General features: G+C 36.5%; 2 protein-coding genes and 3 pseudogenes across 3 annotated transcripts; all 5 read left to right on the top strand.

The window, feature by feature from the left end:
* The first annotated feature begins 759 nt into the window (after positions 1-759).
* On the top strand, positions 760-3,958 carry LOC104728276 (E3 ubiquitin-protein ligase SINA-like 7 pseudogene; annotated as a pseudogene).
* A 2,073-nt stretch (positions 3,959-6,031) lies between these two features.
* On the top strand, positions 6,032-8,807 carry LOC104724154 (E3 ubiquitin-protein ligase SINA-like 7; annotated as a pseudogene). Its single transcript, XR_015572611.1, has 4 exons — positions 6,032-6,163; positions 6,312-6,349; positions 7,183-7,727; positions 7,975-8,807. The product of XR_015572611.1 is annotated as an E3 ubiquitin-protein ligase SINA-like 7 (transcript).
* Positions 8,808-17,291: 8,484 nt separating this feature from the next.
* LOC104728275 (E3 ubiquitin-protein ligase SINA-like 7) lies at positions 17,292-19,250 on the top strand. Its single transcript, XM_087476473.1, has 3 exons — positions 17,292-17,427; positions 17,775-18,240; positions 18,438-19,250. Exons 2-3 carry the CDS (start codon positions 17,776-17,778, stop codon positions 19,113-19,115), a joined length of 1,143 nt encoding a protein of 380 aa, XP_087332599.1. The 5' UTR covers positions 17,292-17,427; position 17,775; the 3' UTR covers positions 19,116-19,250.
* A 538-nt stretch (positions 19,251-19,788) lies between these two features.
* LOC104728273 (E3 ubiquitin-protein ligase SINA-like 7) lies at positions 19,789-20,774 on the top strand (annotated as a pseudogene).
* A 2,663-nt stretch (positions 20,775-23,437) lies between these two features.
* On the top strand, positions 23,438-24,447 carry LOC147934436 (uncharacterized). The gene is made up of 3 exons (XM_087472632.1): positions 23,438-23,726; positions 23,808-24,029; positions 24,115-24,447. The coding sequence occupies exons 1-3, from the start codon at positions 23,505-23,507 to the stop codon at positions 24,445-24,447; spliced, it is 777 nt and encodes a 258-aa protein (XP_087328758.1). The 5' UTR covers positions 23,438-23,504.
* The last annotated feature ends 207 nt before the right edge of the window (positions 24,448-24,654 follow it).

Below are 24,654 nucleotides of genomic sequence, written 5' to 3'. Positions count from 1 at the left end.
TTTCGTCACAAAGGACAATCTTAAAAAAAAGTGTAGGTGGACAAATGTTTGAATAAACCTTCTTTATTTTCAATTTTCCCTAAAAAAAAGTATTTATAGGTGAGAGGAGAGACAAGTCTAGGTTTAACATTTTTATTTATAATTTAAAAAAAATATATATAATGGCAGAGAACTGTAAATAAATTATTATCTCGAGGATTAATTGATAAAAGTGTTATGAGCTCTGTAATGTTGACATATCAGTATTTTTGCAAATGTGTTTTTTTATTAATATATAGGGGATAATTCATTATCAGTGAAAAAAAAATGGAGGGAGTCTTAACTCTTAAGAATTTGATTGTATAATTTGTTTGTTTTGAATGGAGTCTTTTTTTTTTTTTTTTTAAGTTTATATCATTATGGCATTTGCGAAAGAAAATAAAACAAGGTAATTAATTATTATGTATGACATTAATTAAAGTATATTGCTTAAGTTTTGTTTTAATTTTTTTTTTTAATATTTTTGATAAGTTTTTTTTTTATACGAGAAAAACAAAACTCTTAGGAGATCTCCCACCCAATTGAATGCAAGCTATTTTCGAGAAGAATTTATGAATATGGGATGAATTCAGATAAAAGACTCTTCGGAATTAAAACAAAAAAAAACTCTTCGGCAATAGTTGTTAATGAGCCATCTCTTATACTTATATATATCTTCTTTCTATGAATCTCATAAGAGAAAAGAAAATTCTCAAAAGCTCTTCGTACCTGTCCATAGACATGGCTGGGCTTGGAAATCAAAATAACTTACTTTGTGAATCATCCAATGATGAAAACGACGTTGATGATTGTTCCGCAACGCTGCTTGATCGAAAAGCTCTTGATTGTCCCATTTGCACTGATGCACTTACTACTCCTATCTTACAGGTTACGTTTCTTATTAATATTTTTTTTACTTTAATCTCAATATTTTTAACAAAATTTTCGACATCGTGTTGGTAATTCAAAATCGTTTACTATTGTTTTTTTTTTTTTAAATCGTTTCAATACTGATTTAGTAGTAATTTTGTTCTTTTGCATTTTTAGTGTGATAATGGACATATATCATGTTCGACATGCTGTAACAAATTGAGGAACAAACGTCCTTCGTGTGCTCTTCCCATTGGTCACATTCGTTGCAGAGCAATGGAGAGGGTTATCAAGGCAGTCATTGTACCATGTCCAAACGTCAAGTTTGGTTGCAAACAGAAGTTTTCTTACGGAGAAGAATTAACTCATGAGAAGGAATGTACTTTCTCGCTATGTTCATGCCCTGCACGGAATTGCAAGTACACTGGCTCTTATAAGGATCTATACTCTTACTTTAAAATTCACAAAGGTGAACGCGGATATAGTTATCGGTTTACTTTTGGAGATAAATTCGCTCAAGTATACTTTGAATTGACTGAGTATACTTCAGTTGTTATGAAGGAACGTAAGGATGGTCTGTTGTTTGTTGTTCACTGTTTCACTGAACCACATGGTGTTTATGTGACTGTAAGCTGTATTGCTCCTTCTGCTCTGGAAGTTGGTGAGTTCTCCTGTCACATCTCCACCTTTCTGGAAAAATATAATATGACGTTTGATTTGCCAAAGGTCAAGAAAATTCAGAAATTGAATTTCCAAACCCCTGAAGAAGATTTTATGTTGGTTCCCACCTATTTCTTGCATGGAAGTCAAGCATTGAAGTTGAGGATTTGTATCAGCAAGTTGAACCAAGAGTAAGAAGGCTATGAAACAAGTTTTATGTTGGTTATGTACTTTAGTACTCTTTTCTTGTTTCCCATTCAACGTTATTTCTATTTTATTTAAGACGTGAATTCCTTATCTACTACTAGTATGTTCTTGGTTTTTTTCATTGTGATACTTTAATATATTTTTGATAAAAAAAAATGGTACAATGGTCTGACTGATGATGGGAAATCAGCTAGTATTTATCATATTTGCATCATGGTTTAGGAAGCTACGTACGTAAAGACTCGGGACCTTTTTTTTTTTTTTTTTGGGAAACTCCATGGCTCTATCTCTATTTAACCAAAAATATATATATATATATATATATATATATATATATATATTTAGCTCTTTTTCTCTTTTCAAACTCCGGCCTCGTTTGATCAAGGGTATAAACTTCACTAACCAACTCACAAATCACTACAAGAAAACAGCCAATTTTCAAGGGAGAGAATCGTCCGTAGTCCCTCGGAAACAGCATTTTCTAACAATTTACCAAGAATAAAAAGTCTTCGGAAACCACTTGTCGGAAATTAGAAATCGTCTGAAATCCGTTGGAAATTTCCGACGAATTTCCAAGGGTGAATTATTTCCAAGGGATTTCCAAGGACGCCAAATTACCGAGAGATTTTCAAGGGGATTTACTTTCCAACGAATATCCGAGAGTCCAGATTTCCGACGGAATTCCAAGGATAAAAGTCTTTCGAGAGAATTCCAAGGGCTTCACGTTTTTAAGGGATTTCCAAGAGATAAGATTTTCGAGGGATCTTGTTTTCGAGGACTTTCTGATGATAACGGAGTTTCCGAGGACTTTCCGAGGGATCTTATATATAAATTACAAAATTACAAATAAAAATATAAATATATAAATATAAAAAAAATCAATAATAAATAAAATAACAATATATCAAAAAGCTGAAAATAAATAATTATCCAACTATATACATCCTATATAGTTGAAAATATCCTAATAAAAAATATAGACATCCCAATACAAAATAATTATCCAACTAAATAACAATTTTCATAAAATTAAAATAGTGAAAAAAAAAACAAATTAGTTAGGATTAGGAGGAGGGAATTGTCCAGGAAATTGGGAGGAAATGAAACTTTGAAGTTGGGAGAGTGTTGTTTGGGTCCATAATCTTGAGGTTCCTTAATCTTGATAATCTTGATAAATTGTTCCTTAATCTTGAGGTTTTCTTGCTTCAATTCCTCCATAAGACCTACACAATTTAATAAAGTAGTAATCAACAAATAAATAACATGGATCCAATCAAAATCTTTAAACTAATATCAAAATTATAAGAAAAACCTACACAATTTAAATAAATTACTATTCAAATTAAATATATTTTTTATTTATTTATAAAACTATTTCAATCCCAAAATATAACAAATTTAAAACTAAATCCAATCAAAATATTTAAACTAATATAAAAATTATAAGAAACCTACCCAATTTAAATAAATTAGTAATCAAATAGAATGTATTTTTTTTATTTACAAAACTATTCTAAATCTCAAAATTTAACAACTTCAAAACTAAATCCAATCAATATCTTTAAACTAATATCAAAATTATAAGAAAAACCTACACAATTTAAATAAATTAGTAATCAAATAAAAAGTATTTTTTTTATTTACAAAACTATTCTAAATCCCAAAATATAACAACTTCAAAACTAAATCCAATCAATATCTTTAAACTAATATCAAAATCTTCTAAATTAATAATCAACAAATAAATAAAATGTTTTTAAAAACCTAATTCTAAAATAATTTCTTTTTAAATTATTTCTACACAAATAAATTCTTTCTAAAATTAAAATCTAAATCCATATCAAAACCCTAATTAGATAATAAATCTTTTCAAGATCTAATTAAATGTATTCAAAAACCTAATTCTAACAAAATATTAACAAACAAAACTAAGAATCACAAATCAAAATCATAATAAAATATGAAACTTACATAATTTCAAATGTTTGTAGATGGTGACCGGTTGAAGGAGGCCATTGGCAGAGGAAAGCAGATGACCGGCGGTGGAAGGGAAGCAGATGACCGACGGCGGAGGAGAGGAGAAGACCACCAGCGGAAGGAAGGAAAAGATCACCAGCGGAGGGAAGAGATGGCTACCGGTGGCGGGACTAGCGGAGGAAGGAAAGACCGGCAGCAAGGAAACAAGCGGCGGGGAGGAGAATAACACCGACAGAGGAGCAACGAACGGTTTTAGCAGTGGAGTTGCGGCTGGAAAAAAATTATGAGGCCATGTATAAATATAAATCTTTCAGAGGGACATAATCGTCGGAAATCCCTAGGACACAATTAGGGTTTTGCCGCATGAATGAAATAATAGGCGGGTATTATTTTTCGCTTCGCAAAACCGTCGAAAATTCACCATCCCTCTTAAATCCGTCTGAAAATTTTTGGTCCCCTCGGAAATCGGTCGCATAATCATTGCATGTATATTTATTGGCCAGTCAACCATTTATTTAACCGAAAAAACAAACTTCAGAAATTCCTTGGAACAGTCCACATCCCTGGGAATTCCGTCGGAAATATCACAACCCCTTGGTAGTCCGTCGAAATTTTCCGAGAAATTTCAGACGGATTTTATTTTCTATAACAATTTTATAAAAATTGATTGATCTTAAGAGTTGTTTAAAACTAGACTAAGACATATTGTCAACACAATTACATTTAGGATCATAATAGATAAAAAAATCACATAGTTTTTACAAATCAAATAACTTTACACTAAGTTTCAACTATATCTCTTATATCATCTTATAAACACTTAAGTGTAGATAATGTAGTAATCTTTCAAGTGTTGTATTTTTTTGTGGTACAATGCTTTATAATCTAATTTATTGTCAAATATGGCTTATTATAATATTAGACAACACATTAGATGTATCAAAACTACTAAATTCTTTATATAAATAAAAATCCCTAGGAAGTCGTCGGAAAATTCTGACGAATTTCAGAGGACGCTGAGGAATTTTCTGACAGATTTCAGAGGACGCGGTTTAAGCCTCGGTAATTCATCGGAAATTTCCGAGGGTTTTCTTAGAAAATGAGTTTTTTTCTTTAATCTGACCACATTCATCTTCCCTCGGGCAGCCCTCTGAATTTTCTTACGGATTTTCGAGGAATTGTCCAACGGTTTTGCGATGCCATATTAGTTTCCTTGGTTATCCGTCTGTAATACCGTGACTGATATATATATATATATATAAACATATTTAATATATAAATATACAAATACATACTAAATTTTATATATATATATATAAATGCTAATTTAAATTTATGAAATTATTATACGAAAACTTCAAGAGTTAAAATTTATTTCCATGTTTTTTATAAATACATACATAAGAATAAAATACAAAATTAATACAATTTATTCCTCGTCTTCTTCATCCGATGAATATTCAGAATTGTTCGAATCAGAAGCATCCTCAAATTAAATTCTCCATTCTCTTCCTCAGAATCATCGTAAACCTCGTCATCTACAAAATTGGTGAAATCAACGACACGATAAGTTTCTAAAGAGTGGTCAACCGCTCATATGGTACCAATGAGTTTTGCTACATAGGTTCATGTTCACTATCATCGAAAATCCCAACAATCCTTCCTCTAGGTTTTATTAACATCACTGTGATCCAAGGGTCGTTTGCTTCAGTTGCCCATGGATATCTAATGTAGCATACTTGATCGGCTTGTGAAGCAAGGATAAATGGATTATAATGGCAAATTTCTCATTAATCCGTCAGATATTTGTTAGAATAAACCAACAGTCTTCTAGTCCCCGGAAAGCCATTCGAAAATTTTGAAAATTTTCTGAGGATATTCCGACGACCGGGTTTTCGTCAGAAATTTCCAATAAATTACCGACGGATTAATAAATTTCGGAAGGTTTTCTGAAAGACGTGTTTTCCTCAGAATTTCCTCAGAAATATGTCGGAAACCTATTGGAAAACTGTCAGAAATTTCATACGGATTTTTTCCGTCAGAAAATCTGTCTGAAATCAACGTGTTTTCTTGTAAAATTCACATTTAGGTTCTATACTTTTGGACTTTTAACGCGACACCACATGTTTGTTTAACCGCGGCATACAGAGCATATCTACTACTACTACTACTAGTGTGTTCGTCCAAAAAAAAAAAAAATCTATCACTGGTGCTTTTCAACTATTTTAGTTCACTAAAACGATGCGTTTTATGCTTCTTCTCACTCACGCACTCTTTTGTACTTCACTCTAGATAGTCACGCCAATCATGATTCTCAAAAAAAGAGAACCCTTGAATCTCTTCTCCTTCTTGTCTCATTCTCAATTCTTCTTCTTCTGGTCTCATTCTGGAGAAACCCATTAGTCGTTTGTTATGTTCAGTTGAGATAAAGGTACTAATTCGAACTGAAACTTGGCATGGACTTTCGCATTTTTGTTCTTAGTTAACAAAACTCTTTATCTCTTGATATTTTTCTTCACTATAACTGTTTATTGTTATAATGCATTAACATATGTGTAATGTGTGTGTGTGCATGACAGGGTTCGGTCTGCTAATTTGATTGTTGTATGTGTAAAAGGTTCAAAATTTTCTCTTTTTTGTTTCTTCCCATTTTACTCTCATGTAGCTCTGATTTGATTAGCTCTTTAATTTGGTATGCTATGTCTATGATTATTCTGTGGTTGAACTGAGTTTGTTCGTTTTACATGATTGTTTGTTGTGAATATGGCTTGTATGAGCTGTGACACTATGAAAACGATTGTTCTATGTTAAAGGTCCAAGCTTTCTCTTTTTTTTTTTTTTTTTTTCTTGGGTTCTTCCCCTTTTACTCTCATATAGCTCTGATGATTAGCTCTTTGATTTGGTAAATCATTGTCTATGATTGTTCTGTGATTAATCTACTTTTGTTTGTTCTACATGATTGTTTGTTATGAATATGGCTTGTACGAGTTGTGAGTTGTGATACTATGAAAACGATTGTTGTATGAAAAAGTTTCAAACTTTTCTCTTCATTCTTCCCCTTTTGGTACGTAATTGTCTATCATTGTTCTGTGATTAATCTGACTTTGCTTGTTCTGTGGTTCAGTGGTTGTGTACTTGTCTTCTGTTTAGGCGATGTTCATCTCTTACCATTTATATTTGGGGTTATTTATGATTGTTCTGTGGTTGTGTACTTGTGTCTTGATTACCTTCAGTTATGATAAGTACTTAAATTCTTCTGTAGTCTTGTTTTTCGTGTTTGCTCTTCTGCTGCGAATGGGATTATGCTATTGAAAAAGTCTTATTAAGCATTTATGATTTTGAGTTTCTACATTGTTTGTTGTGTATGCACACTCGCCATTAAGCAGATGATTTCGTATTTTTTCTTTTTCTTTGTACTCTTAACACAAATGATGTTTTTAATTTATGCAGAGTAATGGATTACCAGTCACAGGAAATGATTGCAACACTTAATGCTGAGAATGAATGTATGGAAATAAAAGAGGAGGTTGACGAAGGAACTCAAGGAACAGTACAAAGTCTGACTCAACCGATTCAAACAATCTTTGATTCTAATCAAAACTTAAAAGCTGAAGTTTGGAAAGAGTTTGTATCAGTAGGAGTAGGGGAAGATGGCAAAAAAAGGGGTTGTTGCATCCATTGTAGTAGGAGTTATATAATAGAAAGGCTTTATGGAACATCACATTTGAGGCGTCATTTACTACATTTGCTCAAAGAGGCCTGAAAGTAAAAGAGGAGGCAATGATGAACAGGTCAGACGCAAACATAAATCTACTGACGTGAAGAGAGCCTTAGTTCCCAAATCCTTCCGCAACAGAGAAGAAGTGAGCGACAATGTCTCGACAAGGCAACGTAGTTTGACATCAGAGGGCAAGACACGCTCGGGGATGCTGCTTGGTCTGGATATTCTTGATTGCCCCATTTGCTTCCATGCATTGACGATTCCTATCTTTCAGGTTTTGTTTCTAATCTGTTTCTCCCTGAGTTGCAGTCTCTCTATTGCAATGTGTGTATAACTAGGCAAGATCGAGTTTATATCATGAACTATCAAATGTTTGAATCTCTTTATGTTATTTACCAATGCAGATTTTCTTAAGCTTACATTTATGTTTATTTACTGTGACAATGCGATTCGCACGTTAATCTGTTTTCTCTTTTCCATATTCGTGTTCTCTTAAAGCTTTGATTGGTATTACATTTCAGTGTGATAATGAGCATTTGGCTTGCTCCTCTTGCTGTTCTAAACTGAGGTACAAGTGCCCTACATGTGAGTCGCCTGTTGGCCACAAACGCTGCAGCGTAATGGAGAGTGTTCTCGAATCAGTCTTTGTCCCTTGCCGAAACGCTAAGTTTGGATGCACCGAAAATGTATCTTATGGTAAAGAATCAACTCATGAAAAGGACTGCAGTCTCTCTCAATGTGCCTGCCCTGCATTGGACTGCAATTACACCGGATCATACAGTTACATCTACGCTCACTTTTTTGATAACCACTGTCACGAATCCAATTCTCTGTCCTTTGTTTGCGGTGGTTCAGTTGATGTTGAGATGAACATAGCTACAGAGAAAATTGTAGTACTTTGTGCATCTGAGAAGAGACTATTGTTCGCACTGCAGTGTTTCAATGAGTTGCATGGTGTGTATGTGACTGTTAGATGCATTGCACCATCTACTCTGGAACTAGGGAAGCTTGCATATTATCTCTACTACTCAATGGATGGGCACACTCTTACTTATAAGTCACCAGAAGTGAAGATGGTTCTTAAAGTGAGCTTTGAAACCCCTCAAGACAATTTCATGTTTGTCCCTCACTCTTTGTTGCATGGTGAATCGTTGAAGATAAAGGTTAGCATTGGACTTAAGGTTCGTGTGGGCTCATCATAGTCTCTCTCTCTAGGTTCTTTTGTTTTTGTCTATTGAAGATCTATCGTAGTACAAAACAGCATTTGTACTATGAATGTTCTGATGAATCTAAAACTAAAATCAGATGTAGACGTTTATATTTTCTTTGGCTTGGCTGGTTTCTCGGTTCACTACTTCACCGTTGAGATACTAGATTTCAGAAAACTCGCAATATAGCAATTGATCTAGCATTTTACATTTTCAAATATTTTAAGAAAATTTTAATGTTACAAAATCAACAATTTTAAGAGTTGCTTCCAATTAAAACAAAGACAAAAAAAAAAAAAAAAAAAAAAAAAAAAAAACTGAAATCAATACCAACAAGTAGCGCCCGACATAATATTTTCCTTTTTGGTTACTCAATTAATTTGTAATTTTGCCTTTAATAATCCCCTTAGAAAAAAGGAAATCAGTCTTCTTTTTGGAAATTGGAAAAAGAGCCGTATAAATATACCAAAGCGCTCTTGTTTGTATTGTAACACTTCTAGGGTTAAAAAAAAAAAAAAAAAAAAAAAAAAAAAAAAAAAAAAAACACTTCTAGGGTTAAAGTTGATCAGAGAGACCTTTCACGGCTTTTGTTATATCGCCCACTGAGTTACTGCAAAATCTCTATTCGTTTTTTCTTCGGATCTCTCTGTGCTACCCTCTGGACTGGTTCTGTTTTATATCTGAAGAGAAGATGGAAGAAGAAGCTAGAACAGCAATGGAGATTGCTAAGAAGAAACTCTCGGAGAATGATTACGATGGTGCGAAGAACTTCATTAACAAGGCTCAGCTGTTGTATCCAAATCTTGATGGTTTGAAGCAAGTTTCAATGATGATCAATGTTTATATCTATGCATCATTTATATCTATGCATCAAAGTATCAAACAGAGGAGGAGAGGCTGATTGGTACAAGATTCTTGGCGTCGATCCTTTAGCGGATGAAGAAGCAGTGAAGAAAACTTACAAGCAGTTAGCTCTTTTGCTTCATCCGGACAAGAACAAGTTTGATGGTGCGGAAGGCGCCTTTAAGCTGGTTTTAGAAGCTTGGTGTTTGTTATCTGATAAGGTTAAGAGAGCTTCTTATGATAAAAGGAGGAAGTCGAGAGAAGCATGCACTCATATGCATAGAGCATCAAACCAACAACAGAGGGAGAAAGCAAGAAGTCTAGGGATTCATCAAAAAGCCGTATGTTGTGGGTAAAGTGCGATAAATGCAAGACACATAGGGTAGTAGGCTAGTAGTAGACTCCTTTCATTGCCGATGTGTAGGCTCCTAACTTGCTTCTACAATACGAATATCAAAACATAATATTTGCTTACTTCTCTCAATCAAATACAATAGAATATTCTCTGTGTGCTAAATAATTTCCTATTCACTCCACTTAATTAGTAATGAATTTTCTTTTATTAATTTCCATTTTTCCAATCCATTAATTTCCAGTACAAGAAGTTAGCACTTTTGCTTCATCCGGACAAGAACAAGCTTAATGGCTCAGAAGGTGCCTTTACGCTGGTTACAGAAGTTGGTGTATGTATGTTATCTGATAAGTTTACCGAGATGCAGAAACAACCATACCCGCATAAGCCTGCTTCGAGTGGGATGCAAAAACCACCAAACCCGTGTTGTGGATCGGATTTAAGTCTAAATCGTTTAAAACAGTAATCAAGTTGTGGTAAAAACAGTAATTAAGTTTAGTGACGGACTACAGCTCTGGTTGGCCTCTCGTGTCTAATTTCTCTGTCTCCATATCTTTCAGCTTTTAATCAACCTGTTTTTGATATAAGGACGCATTGATTGTAAACATGACTTTTTGGTTTGAGTATATTTTCACATTCATTGTTAAAAAACAGTAATTAAGTTAAATGGTACAAGAATTTAAAATTTCAAGCTCGGATAATATTTAAAATCAATTTTAAAATCACTAATTATAACATTATTTATAGTTTTTAATTATAAAATCTTTAATCGTAACATTATTTATAGTCTTTTATTTATAAAATCCAAATCTTAACCTCTCAATTATAAATCCAAACTGAAATATAATTTTGTTTTAAAATCTAAACCCTAAACCCTAATCACTTTTTTATTAACCCAAACCGACATATAATTTTATTTAAGTGTAAAATCTAAATTCTAAACCCTAACCAATCTTTTATAAACTCAATCCCACATATAATTTTGTTTCATTATAAAATCTAAACTCTATATAAACCTAAACAATTATAAAATTTGTTTAATTATAAAATATAAATCCAGATGGACATAATTTTTTTAATTAAAAATTTACATAATTTGTTTTTTTAATTTGTTTTGTCTTTTTGATTTTTTTATATGATATCATATGTCATATTGTTATATTTTGATTGGTTAACTAAGAATGGTGGAACAAGAGAGAATTTTTCATTTCAATTTTCAAGCTCGGGAAACTGTATAGTATTTTTACAAAATTCCTTTATATTTTCCTTTGAAATGTTCTCTTTTATTTAGAGGGAGGTATTGAATTAGACATTTTAAAAGATTTTGGAAAATTTGTAAAATCACTTGTTATTCAACTAGTGATTTCAATTTATTCTCTTAAATCCTATGTTATTCAACTTGAGATTTTTGTAAAATCATTCAGAATCATATACAATCACTTGTTATTCAATATACAATTTGTGAAAAATCATATCTAATTAATTGTTATTCAAAAATTAACAAATTCTTTGTAAAATACGTCAGAAACAGATTTTGAGAGACTTCTAATGCTGTTTTAGTTGTAAAAAATATCTTGTTATTCAATTAATAATTTGTCAAAATCATATAGAATCAGCTGTTATTCAAAATGTAACATAGAAAATTAAAACACAGATTTTAGGAGACTTTGGATACATTTTTACATGAGAAATCCAATAGAATAACATAGTTACGTGATGACATACAAATTAAGAATTGTGACCAAATTAACTATGTCACGTGTCCAAATTAAGTCCAGAGCCTGTGATCACTAATAACAATAGATATAACAAAGAAGTGTAAGAAAGTGTCTATGGAGGAGATTTGTCAAAGTATTATAAATACCAAATTGTTGAGGGTATGAAAGTGTGTATGGAGGTTTCTAAAAATCTGCAATGTCATTCTTGTTATAAAAATCTCTTAAAATCATCTCATATCTTTTTTTAAAATCTAATCAAACCACAAACTATCTTTCCTTTTTTTAAAATTGAAAAACTAACAAATCCACCAAAATATCCTAACCCCCCCCAAAGTCTGCTTTGGAGATTCTGTTCAATCAATGACATGAAATGGGTGTAGATAAGGGAAGTCTTGATATATTATTGAGAGTCTATAGTACAATATATATACGATACAGAGGGAGAACACTAGGTATTAACTAATTACAAATATAGCCTTTATACACCCCCTCAAGATGGAGGGACTGAGGTCAATCCAATCTTGGAACAAGCTAATGTAAAAGCTGGGCCGGGAAGCGGTTTTGTTAAAGCATCAGCAAGCTGGTCTTCAGCATGAACGTGAGTGACGCGGAGTGACCCAGCTTGAATATATTGACGAACGAAGTGGTAGTCAAGAGCAATGTGTTTCATGCGCGAGTAAAAAACGGGATTGGCACTTAGATAAGTTGCGCCGAGATTATCACAGTAGATAACAGGGGCCAGCGGGAGATGAATGTGCAGTTCAGTGAGAAGATTACAGATCCATCGAATTTCTGCAGCTGCATTAGCAATGCCTTTGTACTCAGCCTCCGTGGAAGAACGGGCAACACTTTTCTGCTTCTTAGAGGACCAAGAGATGGCGTGATTGCCTAGGTATATGACATATGCATTAGTGGAGATGGAATCATCTTGATCATCACCTAAGCTTGCGTCAGTAAAGGCATGTAAGTTCAGAATGTTGTTAGATCGAAGGTAGATCCCATGAGTCATCGTGCCAGCAAGATACCGTAGAACCCTTTTTGCAGCTTGCCAATGAACTGTAGTAGGTTGATGCATATACTGCGAGAGACGGTTGACAGCGAAAGAGATGTCTGGACGGGTAAACGCAAGGTATTGAAGGCTTCCCACAACCATCCTGTATTGTGATGCATCCTTCAAAGCAAAGCCGGACTGTAATGTGAGCTTGGGAGAGACAACCATCGGTGTGGAGACTGGTTTGGCTCCTAACATGTTGGTTTTGGTTAAGAGATCCAATATATACTTGCGTTGCATGAGATGTAAGCCTTTGCTGGTACGGGTAACCTCAATGCCAAGGAAGTAGTGGATATCACCTTCATCTTTAAGAGAAAACCGTGCGGCAAGGCTTGAGATAACAGAATCAACCACTGTAGCACTGTTACCTGTGACAATGATATCATCGACGTAGACGAGCATGTAGACGAGAACCGACCCATGGCTATAAACAAACAGAGAAGCATCAGATAAACTATTAACAAAGCCCATTAGCAAGAGGTAGTTCTTTAGCTCCATGTACCAAGCACGAGGTGCTTGTTTAAGTCCGTAAATTGCTTTCTTAAGTCGACAAACATAATCAGGATGAGCAGCATCAACAAAACCTGGTGGTTGTTCCATGTATACTTCTTCGGTAAGGCGACCCTGGAGAAAAGCTTGATTGACATCCAACTGTCTAATTGGCCAAGAGTGACTTGCGGCGTGACCGAGAACCATACGGATAGACACGGCTTTGACAACGGGACTGAAGGTTTCCTTATAATGAAGTCCATATCGCTGATGAAACCCCTTAGCCACTAATCGAGCCTTGTATTTATCAAGATCACCAGTCGGTAGAAGCTTGGTTTTATAGACCCAACGACAACCAACAACATTTTGTGCAGGATTTGGAGGAACAAGATCCCAAGTAGCATTGGCACGCTGACCATTGTATTCAAGTGACATAGCATGACGCCACCAGTCATCCTTAAGCGCTTGTCGATAGGTGGAGGGTTCTGAAGCAATATGTCGGTGAAGAGCAGTGGTAAGAGAAAACTTTTTATTTGGATTGGTAATATGGTTCTTAGCTCGTGTCTGCATTTGGTGGGTGTTTTGCGGAGGTGGTGGTGGAACTGGTACCAAATTCGGCAATATGGGAGAAGGGGTCGAGGAAGCTGGTGATTCAATTGACGGAGGAGACGGAGAAGCGGGTGGCGAGTCACGGTCAGTGGACCTTTGGGAGGCGGAGGAAGAATGTGTGTTTATTAATGGGCTATTTGATTGTTGGGCTCGACCAGTGGGCCTTTCATTGGAGGAGGTTGGTTGGTCATTATGGATTTGGCTATTTGGATGTTGGGCTTGGCCAACAGGCCTTTGGGGAGAGAGAGGAGAAGAAGAGTGAGAGGAAGACGATACCTGTGTTGACGACGACGGAGTCGGCAGTGTTGGCAACGGCGATATTTCCAGGTGAGAATCCAAGCACGGTGATGGTGGGGGCAGAACCGGCGGTCGTGGCGGTGATGGAGAAACAAGAGACACGACTGATGGGTGAGCATGATCGGGATTTGACATGGGAGCGGAGGAATGAGTAAGATTGGTCTTGAACGGGAACTGGAGCTCATCAAATCGGACATGACGGGAGACATATACACGACCCGTTGCTCTGTCAAGGCAAAGATAGCCACTTTGCGTTAATGAGTAACCAATGAAGACGCACGGCTTTGAGCGCTCATCAAGTTTGTTCTTCGTATAAGGACGAAGCCAGGGGAAGCAGAGACAACCAAATACCTTGAGCTTCTCATAATGAGGTGGAACACCGAAGAGCTTGTGATAGGGAGACTGATTGGCTAAGACCGGTGTAGGTAATCGATTTATCAAGTAAACCGCCGTAGAAAATGCATAGGACCAATATTCCTTGGGAACCGAAGCCGTGGAGAGGAGAGATAGACCAGTCTCAACGATATGTCGGTGTTTGCGTTCAGAAATGCCATTGTGTTCTGGAGTATGAGGTGGAGTAGTGAGATTTGTGATCCCATGTTCTTGTAGAAAGCTGCGTAGTGCGATATATTCACCACCGTTATCCGAGTAGAGAGTGTCGATCTTGGTTTGAAAATGGTTTTCAACTAAGGGTTTGAATAGTGTAAAGACTTCACGGAGTTGTGATTTGTGTGTGAGGGGGTAATACCACGTATAACGAGTATAGTGGTCGACAAAGATGACATAGTATTTGTTGTTGTCAATAGAGAGAACCGGTGATGTCCACACATCACTAAAAACGTATTGAAGTGGACGTTGTGAGACGATAGAGGTTTGATGAAAAGGAAACTTGTGACTTTTATTGATATGACAATCCAAACAAGAAAGTTTTGGTTGAGAAGAAGAAGCAACAGGTAAAGAAAAAGTGGAAATAAGCGATTGTAAAAGTGGAGGAGAAGGGTGACCAAGTCTTGAGTGCCAAGAAGCTAAAGTAGTTTTCGGACTAGGTGAGGCAAACAGAAGTTGAGCTTGAGACGCACTCATAGGCCACTCATAAAGTTCAGCTTTGGTTCTGCCCTGAAGAAGAAGAGCCCCCGTGCTTAGATCCTTCACCTGAAAATGAGCAGGGAAGAAATGAACCGAAACTTGATTAGTATTACATAAACGATATACTGAAATCAAATTTTTGTGAATGTTGGGTACATATAAAACTTTATGAAGAGCAAGATCACGAGAAGCAAAGGGTAAAATGGTGGAACCCGTGTGAGAGATCATGAGAGGAGACCCATCTCCAATAATGACATCATCGCCGCCATCATAGGGCTGATGAAGAGATAGATTGTTGAGGTCATTGGTTATATGGTGTGTCGCACCAGTGTCAAGAAGCCAATTGTTTGGATTGTACGGAGAACTAACCGCCATATTCGCCCTCGGTTGCCATGGTGTGAATGGAGAGGAGGACGATATAGGACTGGAGGACTGGTGCAGCTGGAACTGGGGACAGCGACGTGCACTGTGTCCTTGGACATTACAGATTTGACACTTGCCAAGATAAGGTTTGGAATTACGCGTACCAGACCTGTTGAACGTTGATGACTGCCAGTTGGTGGTGTTATTGCTGTGAGAGGCGTTATTGGGGGAGGAAAAGCGTGACTTGTTGTTGTAGTGGTTCCTATTGTTGGTGAAGTTACGATGCTGAACAACATGAGCCGTCATCGGGAAGGAGGAGGTCGTAGAGGCCGCAGCAGTCATAAGCTTAGACTCATGATTGAGAAGCCTCTCATGAATCTCGGTGAAGGTAGGAGGACTATCCTTGCCTTCAATCTGATCAATAACAGATTTGTAAGTATCAGGGAGACCAGCAAGGATGTGATCAACAGCTTCTTCATGATCCATGGGTTTCCCAAGAAGAGCGAGTTGATCAAGACGGGTGGTGTGACCTTGCATATAGACAGCAATGGATTTGTCACCTTTGGTAAGTTGTTGGATCTGGGTACGAAGCTGTCGAACATGGCCACGACTCGGTTTGGCGTATGTGTCAGAGAGAGTCGACCAGATCTGAGACGAAGTGGTTGCACGCGACACCAGCGGCTGGACAGAGGAAGAGATTGCGCCAAGCAGGGCACTGTAGATGAGCCTGTCTTGTCGTTTCCAGAAAGTGAAGTCAGAGTTGACAGTGGTAACATCATTCGTAGTGACAGTTGGGGAGGGAACAGCAACAGAGCCATCAAGGTACCCAGCAAGAGCGTAACCATCAAGTAACGCATGGATCTGCAGGCTCCACATCAAATAATTGGTGTCGTTGAGTTTGATAACATTGGACGTATTAACGTTGAAAAGGTTTTGAGCAGACATGGTGATGACTTCACCGGTAACAGGAGAGGCGTCAGCAGAGGTTGTCATGACGGCTGCGGAGATTAGTGTGATGAAAGAAAAATTTTAGGGTTATGATCGAGGCTCTGATACCATGTAGATAAGGGAAGTCTTGATATATTATTGAGAGTCTATAGTACAATATATATACGATACAGAGGGAGAACACTAGGTATTAACTAATTACAAATATAGCCTTTATAATGGGAAAGTAAATTTAGCGCTGTGGAAAATCATTGTCATTGTCAAGAGGAGTGGATGAATCTAAGAAGGACGAAGAAGAAGACGATGATGAAAACCTTCTCGGCCTTCTCCTTCAGCTCTTGAGCCATTGTCATAGCTCCATAGTTGTTCTTCTTGTTAATTATCATCATCGGCGGCGGCGATGTCATCCACCACCTGATAGAGCATCTCAACGGCGGTGATGGTGAAGAAGAAGACTCACACCAACTAACAATGCTTATGAACATCAACTTCTTGATGATTGTGTATTGTTTTTCAATTGTTCTACATGAAGAAGAAGACTCACCAGGATTAAGAAAACCTTCTCGGCTTTCTCTACACAATTATGTTCTTATACTTGTCGATGATTGTGTATTGTTTTCACTTTTCACTATCTTTTAAAATCTCACCAAATCTAACCAAATCTCTCCAAAAAAAAACCTATTGAAATTCTTTTTAAAATCACAAGAAATATTATGAAAATCTACCAAAATCATTAGATATCCATCAAAGTCTCTCCAAATCTAAAATTTACAAAATCTTGTAAAATCCCCCTAATCAATACCCCCTCCCTCTTAGTGAATTTTCAAGTCCTTCGGGTCAAAACGACGTAGCTTTGTTGATTCAGTGAAACGATGCGTTTTTTACATTCTTCGCAATTGTTCATCTTCACGAAAAAGAAACCCCCAAAATCTCTCGGCTCAATTCTCAATTCGTCTTCGTCCTTTGCAGCTTCTTCTGGTGAAAACCCATTAATCATTCGCTCTGTGCAAGTGAGATAAAATTGCTAATTCAAATCAAAACGTAACATGGACTTTAGGGATTTTACATGTTTGTGTTCTTTAGTTTCTTCATTCTTTGCTTCTAGATAGTGTTACTCCCTTAATAAATTCATTGTTTATTTTTTTTTTTTTGGTAAAATAAATTCATTTTTTTTATCTCTTAACATCTCTATTTAGGGTTTTTTTTTTTTTTTTTTTTTTTTTTGTTTAAAAATTTAATCTTTGCTTTTGTGTGTTTGCTCTTCTTATGGGACATGGGATTATTCTATAAAGCAGATCACTTTGCCATTATAATGAGCAGATAATGATTTCATCTATGTTCTTTATGATTCATGCAGAATGGATTTGCAGTTTGTAACTCGTAACGTTAAGATTGAATGTATTGAAACGAATGAGGAAGGTGATGGAGAAACTCAAGGAACGGTTCAGGGTGACTGGGAAAAAACTGATGCTTGGAAAGAGTTTGTACCGGTAGGTACAGGGGAAGATGGCAGAGGAAGGTGTAGTTGTATCCATTGTGGTAAGGTTTTGGTGACACCTCGTATATCATCAAATCTGTGGCGCCATTTACGATGTTGTCCAAGGAAGCCTCAAACTAAAACTGGAGGCAATGAGGAACAAGGTAGACTGATTCATGATCAAAATTATAATGTGGTCAGTTCCGAATCTAACAGTGACAGAGAAGGATTGCGCAACAACACTCACTTGAAAAAGAGGCAACGTAGTAGTTCAGCGATGCTGCTTGGTCTGGATGTTCTGGACTGTCCCATTTGCTTCGAGGCATTGACTATTCCAATCTTTCAGGTTTTGTTTCTAATCTGTTTCTCATTTGAAATGTGTGTATAACTATTAACTAGGCAACATCGAGTATATATATTAGTTACATTTGGGTTTATACTGTGACAGTTTTATTTTTGGATTAACCAGTTGTCTCTTTTCCATATTCACGTTCTCTTGAATATGTGTGGTTATTAAAGCTTTGATTGGTTTTGGATTTTTAGTGTGAGAATGGGCATTTGGCTTGCACCTCTTGCTGTCCCAAACTGAGTAATAAGTGCCCTTCATGTGCTTCGCCTGTTGACCACAATCGCTGCAGAGCAATGGAGAGTGTTCTCGAATCAGTCTTTGTCCCTTGCCGTAACGCCAAGTTTGGATGCACCAAGATCGTATCTTATGCGAAAGAATCAATCCATGAAAAGGAATGCACTTTTACTCAATGCTTCTGCCCTGCATTGGAATGCAGTTACACTGGATCATATGATAACATCTACACTCACTTTGTTGATAACCACTGTCACGAATCCAAATCTGTGTCCTTTGTTTGCGGTAGTGCAGTTGATGTTCAGATGAACATAGCTAGCGAGAAGAGTTTAGTACTTTGGGAATCTAAGAAGAGACTATTGTTTGCACTGCAATGTTTCAATGAGCCGCATGGTTTGTATGTGACTGTTAGATGGATTGCACCATCTGCTCCCGAACTAGGTAAGCTTGCATACTGTCTCTACAACTCTATGGATGGACACACTCTTACTTATAAATCACCAGAAGTGAAGAGAGTTCTTGAAGTGAGCTCTGAAACCCCTCAAGACAATTTCATGTTTGTCCCTCACTCTCTATTGCGTGGTGAATCGTTGGAGATGAAGATTACCATCGGACTGAAGGTTTCTGCGAGCTCATAATCTCTCTCGGTTGGTTCTTTTTTTTTTTTTTTTTTTGTCTATTGAGAAGTAGTCAGATCTCTGTGTTGGAATATTTATGTTTTGACATTTGATGCTTACCTAAACTTTTTATAACGCTCTAACGCTTTTCACAAATCTTTGTGCAATTTCCTCTTCAAATTAGTCCATTTGGCTAAGGTTGACAAAAAAAAAAATTATGGCAATTACTTATATTCCTTATTAGATAATTAAGGAAATTGATTCTTTAATTTGAAAAACTCAAAATATATAATATCTGCTCGTGAGATTACAGGAGACTAATTTAATCTAAAAGCACAAAAGGAACTGTCTTCGTCAAGAGCGTAGAGAAAGGAGAAGGTATGTACTGGTGGAGTTTCTTCTTACCCAAGAAACCTAAACCTAAAACAGGTTCTAGCAGTAGCATCTCGTTATGTTGATCTAGTTTGTTATGCCTATTGATTTTTGTAGAAGTAGGGTGTTTACTGCTGTGCGGCTTCGAATTGTTTCGATTCAAAGTTTGTAAATTCGAATTGTTACAATTTTGAGTCAAGTGAATCCAAACAATTGAATAGGGGAAATTAATATTTTGGTTCGAATTCAACCAAAACCATGTCTCATATTTTTAAGCGTCAAGACTAATAAACCTTAATCAATTCAATTTCAGTGTATCATTATGGAGTGTTCCTCAAGCGATGTAAATGGTATGAGTAACATTAACTTACGAAAGAGGCAACGAACAGAGGCTAAAACTCGCTCGTCAATGCTGGATCTTGATTTTCTCGACTGCCCTATTTGCGTCGAGCCATTCACTATTCCTATCTTCCAAGTATGTATCAATATACCATGTTTGATGACTGTTTATTTGGGGTCAAACTTTGCATTAAGAAGATGATATTTGAAATTGTGGTCATTAAACACTCTAGCAAGGTGCTCGTTTCTTGAATACGGCTTTGATAGTAACTCTTGTTGAGTTTTTTTTTTCTTTTTTGTTTCAGTGTGATAATGGACATTTTAGCTTGCGCTTCATGCTTTCCAAAACTGAGTAATAAGTGTCCTTCATGTGCTTTGCCTGTTGGTCACAGTCGCTGCAGAGCAATGGAAAAGGTTCTTGAATCGATCTTTGTCCCATGCCCAAACGCCAACTTAGGTTGCACCAAACATGTCTCTTATGGGAAAGAAGCAACACATGAGAAGGAATGTACCTTCTTTCAGATTTGCTCATGCCCTCTGGAAGACTGCAGTCACATTTGCTCATACGATAACATGTTCCGTCACTTTACCCGTGACCACCAGAACAGATACATGTTGTTCTGCTGTGACAATTTCTTTAATGTTCGGATGAACATCAATGATAAGATATTAATTGAAATTGAATATATGATAAACCTATCGTTCGCAGTGCAGTGTTTTAGAGAGCCGTATGGTGTGTATGTTACTGTAAGCTGCATTGCACCATCTACTCCAGAAGTAGGAGAGTTTACATACCTTCTAATATACACTGTGGATGGGAATACTATGACTTACGAATCATCAGAGGTGAAGAGAATTCTAGAAGTGAGCTCCCAAAGACCTGAAGAGAGCTTCATGTTGATCCCTAAGCGTTTTTTGCGTGGTGACTCATTGAAGATGAAGCTTTGCATCAACAAGTTGAAGCAATAATAAGACAAAGGCTCTGTTTTATTCGTATGAACATATTTTCCACTGTTAGAACTATGATGAAAAAGTGTTACCATTAGTTGCATTTATATGTCCATTGTTCTATTTATTTCGATACTAGGAAACATCTCATGCTATGCGTGGGTTTGAAACGTATCTATAAAAAAAACTTATATGATATTTTGCATGTTGTTCAATGTCACGGAGCCACATGGTGTTTTATATGATTGTTAGCTCTATTGCTCTAATTCTTTTCCAGAAGCTAGTGGATTCTCATGTCACATTGTCAGATGCATTGTTTTTGCCTAATAATAACAGTCTTGTTGACTTGTATTACTAACTTTGCTTGAGACTTCTCTCTAGCTAAGTCTTATTATATAAAGAGACTAGTATCTGCCCCGTGCATACGCACAAAATTATGATCAAAATAATAAATAATCATTATTAATTATTACTTTAAGTTTTTAAAAAGTAGCCAAAATTCGATTCAGCAAAATTAGAAACATTAAACCAGAAAAAAAATATTGAATATCTGCTTTGAGCGTAGTATTCTTCAAAGTGAAAATTTGGTTATATGGATATGGGCTTTTTTTTCCCAAACATTTGAAGAGGTTCAAACAGAAAATCTTCAAGATTTTAGGGTCTAAAGTCATGGATTTGGCCTATCAAGCAGTAGGGTTAAAATCGTCATTTGCAAAAGGAACAGAAGAAATCCTAGGTCAATGGCCCACTATATAAATATCAGAGGTCACTATCAGGCACGCACATGATCCGAAATCTGGACAATCAGAGAGGAAAGAGCAATTAGCGAAATCGTATTGACTGCGCTTAGAACTTTGATTGTCATTTCTGTAAACTCTTATTTCATTTCTACGTTAATAAAAGGACCAGTTCCGCTTTTACCCCAAATTCCTGTTATTAATATTGTTGTCGAGATCTTACATCAACAATAAATATTGCCATGATCTTTGCTTACACGTAGTGTTGACAAATATGCTAAAAAAAAATTTGCTTTGAGAAAGCTATAATGTAATACGAAGATTATAACTATAAACACAGACACACAATAATGTTGATATATTTTGCATCCACAAAAATTGCTTCGATACTGCGAATAATTGCAGGTTTATCTACTGGATAAAAATTATATGTCTTGGATATTAGAGTTCTGTTCTTTCATTCTTTTTTCAAAGAATTTATATTTGAGAAAGGGGTATAATCCAGAGGCATCTTCAACCTGAAACTATTAAAAACATAATATGAATTCAAGAGAAAAGTTATGAATATTAACAAAAGCTATAGTATTTACCTCTTGTAGTTTATATAGCAACCAGAAGAAAAGAGGAGATAAATACAGAGAGAGTTGATTCTTCTTATCCAAGAAACTTAAGTAATCTTTCTTCTTATCTAAGAAACTTAAGTAATTTTTCTTCTTACCCAACACTACAAGAAAACATGGAATTGGTTACTGCAATTTGCGACTAAAAACATAGTCGCTAAATTTAGCGACTGAATTGCGATTGTGTCGCTACTGAATGACTACTAAAATAAATCAGTCGCCTAATAGACGCTAATTGGAGACTGATGCATATTGTCGTAGTGTAGTCGCCAATTTGCGACTAATTTGGAGACCAGTTTGACAGTCGCTAAAAGATTGCGACTAAAGAGCTACTATTTAGCGACTGCTTTAATAAATTTGGGTCTTAACAAAATTTGGGCCGTAACAAAACACGAAAACCCATTATTTTTTGTTTTCTTCCCCCAACAAACCCTAATCTAACATTTCTTTTCTCATTTCTTCTTCTTCCTAGAGACGAAACGGCGAAACCTCAAAACCCTAGATCTAAATTCCTCTCACTCGACGAAACCGTAAACCCTTGATGGCTGGAGTAAAGAAAAGAGGCGGAGGAAGAAGAAACCCCTCTCATCGAACCTCGGGAACCTCAAAAACGACGAATCACAGACCCGCCAATCTTCCTCCCCAGTATACCTTCACGCCGGCGAACCATCGAGTTCCAGAGATTGATTCTCAGGGAACTCCTGTCCCAAACCTCCAGCCTCCAGCGAGACCTACACCTTCTTACCGAGGAGCTTTCCCGGAACATCCCCTTCCGGCGAAGATCCAACCAGGCATCCTTTTCCTCAACCTCTCGCCTCCGCGACGAATCCACCAGAATTCTCGAGTCAACTTCGAGAGTCTCCTCAACCGTCAGTCACAAATCATCATCGACAGTCTCCTCAAGTCTCGAATCTACCACGAGAGTCTCCTCTACCTCGACAGTCTCATTGACCACTCTCTTCTCAACCTGGTCAACCTCGAGCAGCTTCTGCATCGCTTCACAGTTCTCAAGCGCAAAACTCACATGAGGAAGAAGTTGATTCGGAGGATGACAGTGCAAGGGAATCAAATCTCCCAGCTGATGTACTCGGTTCTTTACATGACATGCTTGTCCAACCAGGCCGTGAGAAGTATACCAATGTCCTCTCTCCCTCATTAGAGCATGGAACCACTTGGTAAGAATTTGGATTAGAATTTTGTATTTTGGATTAGAATTTTGTATTTTGGATTAGAATTTTGTATTTTGGAGTAGAATTTGATTTCTGTATTTATATCTTTTTTTCTTGGTTTTTTTTATCGCTAACAATAGTCTTCTTTTGTAGAAAACACACACCTGGGATCCCTCTCTAACCGGTGTGGTTCAAGCAAAGTTCTATAGCATTTGTCAAAACCGTATGAAAGACATGGTTTCCAAGGCAGCAGCTCAGCGAGAGGAAGTGAAACCGAGGTGGATTGAGAGAACTCTTTGGAAAGAAATGTGTGACTATTCGAACACAGAAGAAGCCATGGCAAAGAGTGCAACCACTTCAGCAGCTCGAATGTCTGACCGTAATGGTCTTGACCCTCACAAGCATGTATCAGGGCCAAAGTCTTACTTACAAATCGAACAAGAGATGGTGAGTTACATCATAACTTTTTCATTGTTTAATTACTTGACATCAAATGGTTCCTAACATTTTCATTGTCTAACATTCCAGGAAGTAAAATTGGGAAGACCGCCAACTATTCCTGAAGTTTTTCTCAGGACTCATACCAAAAAAGATGGTACTTTTGTGGATAAGAAAGCGCAAGCAGTTCATGAGGCATATAAGAAAAGAAGGGAAGCTAAGTTGGCTGGTCAGGATAATGATGAGTCTTCAGATGGTACTTCACGTCGATCAGAGCTATCTCATGAGGAGGATAATGAGCTCTTTCTTCAGGTAATTTGCTTCTTTCTAATAAGCTATTAAGTTTTTCATTGTTAAGTAATTATAATAACTTTTTCTCTCTGTTTTGTGTATGGAGTCTACTTACATTAATGATAGAGGAACATACTTTGGAGTTGGAAGCCTAGGAAGTTACATCAACGGGAAGCGGAAGTACCCTGGAAGCTCTTCTACTTTCACAACCCTGCAACAACAGCTTGAAGACGCTAATCGCAAGATAGAGGAACAAGCAGCTCTACAAGCAGAGCGTGACGCAGAGGCTTCACGGGTTGCAGCTGAGGCTTTGCGGGTTGCACCTGAGCAACAAGCAGAGATCTCACGCTTGGTGAGCTTCCTCAAGACTAACCCAAACTATGTCGCCTTCCTTGAGTCTCAAACCAATGACCTAAGCCCTGCTGATTTTCAAAGTTAGGTTCCCTCATGTAATATTTGCAACACTCTTGGATATTTGGATGTTTTTTGGAACTTTTGCAACTTTTGTAAAAACATGGTACTTATGTATTTGTTTAATTTCATGTTTGTTATGTTTTAGTACATGTTTTCTTAATCAGTTTTGGTATTACAAAATCAAATAATGCATTTTTACCAGAATTTTTTTAAAAACATGATAATTAAACAG

Source organism: Camelina sativa, chromosome 11 (assembly GCF_030686135.1).
Source record: "Camelina sativa cultivar CO46 ecotype springtype chromosome 11, ASM3068613v1".
In the NCBI taxonomy this organism is placed as follows: Eukaryota; Viridiplantae; Streptophyta; class Magnoliopsida; order Brassicales; family Brassicaceae; genus Camelina; species Camelina sativa.
This window is presented reverse-complemented; position numbering and strand designations above follow the sequence as displayed.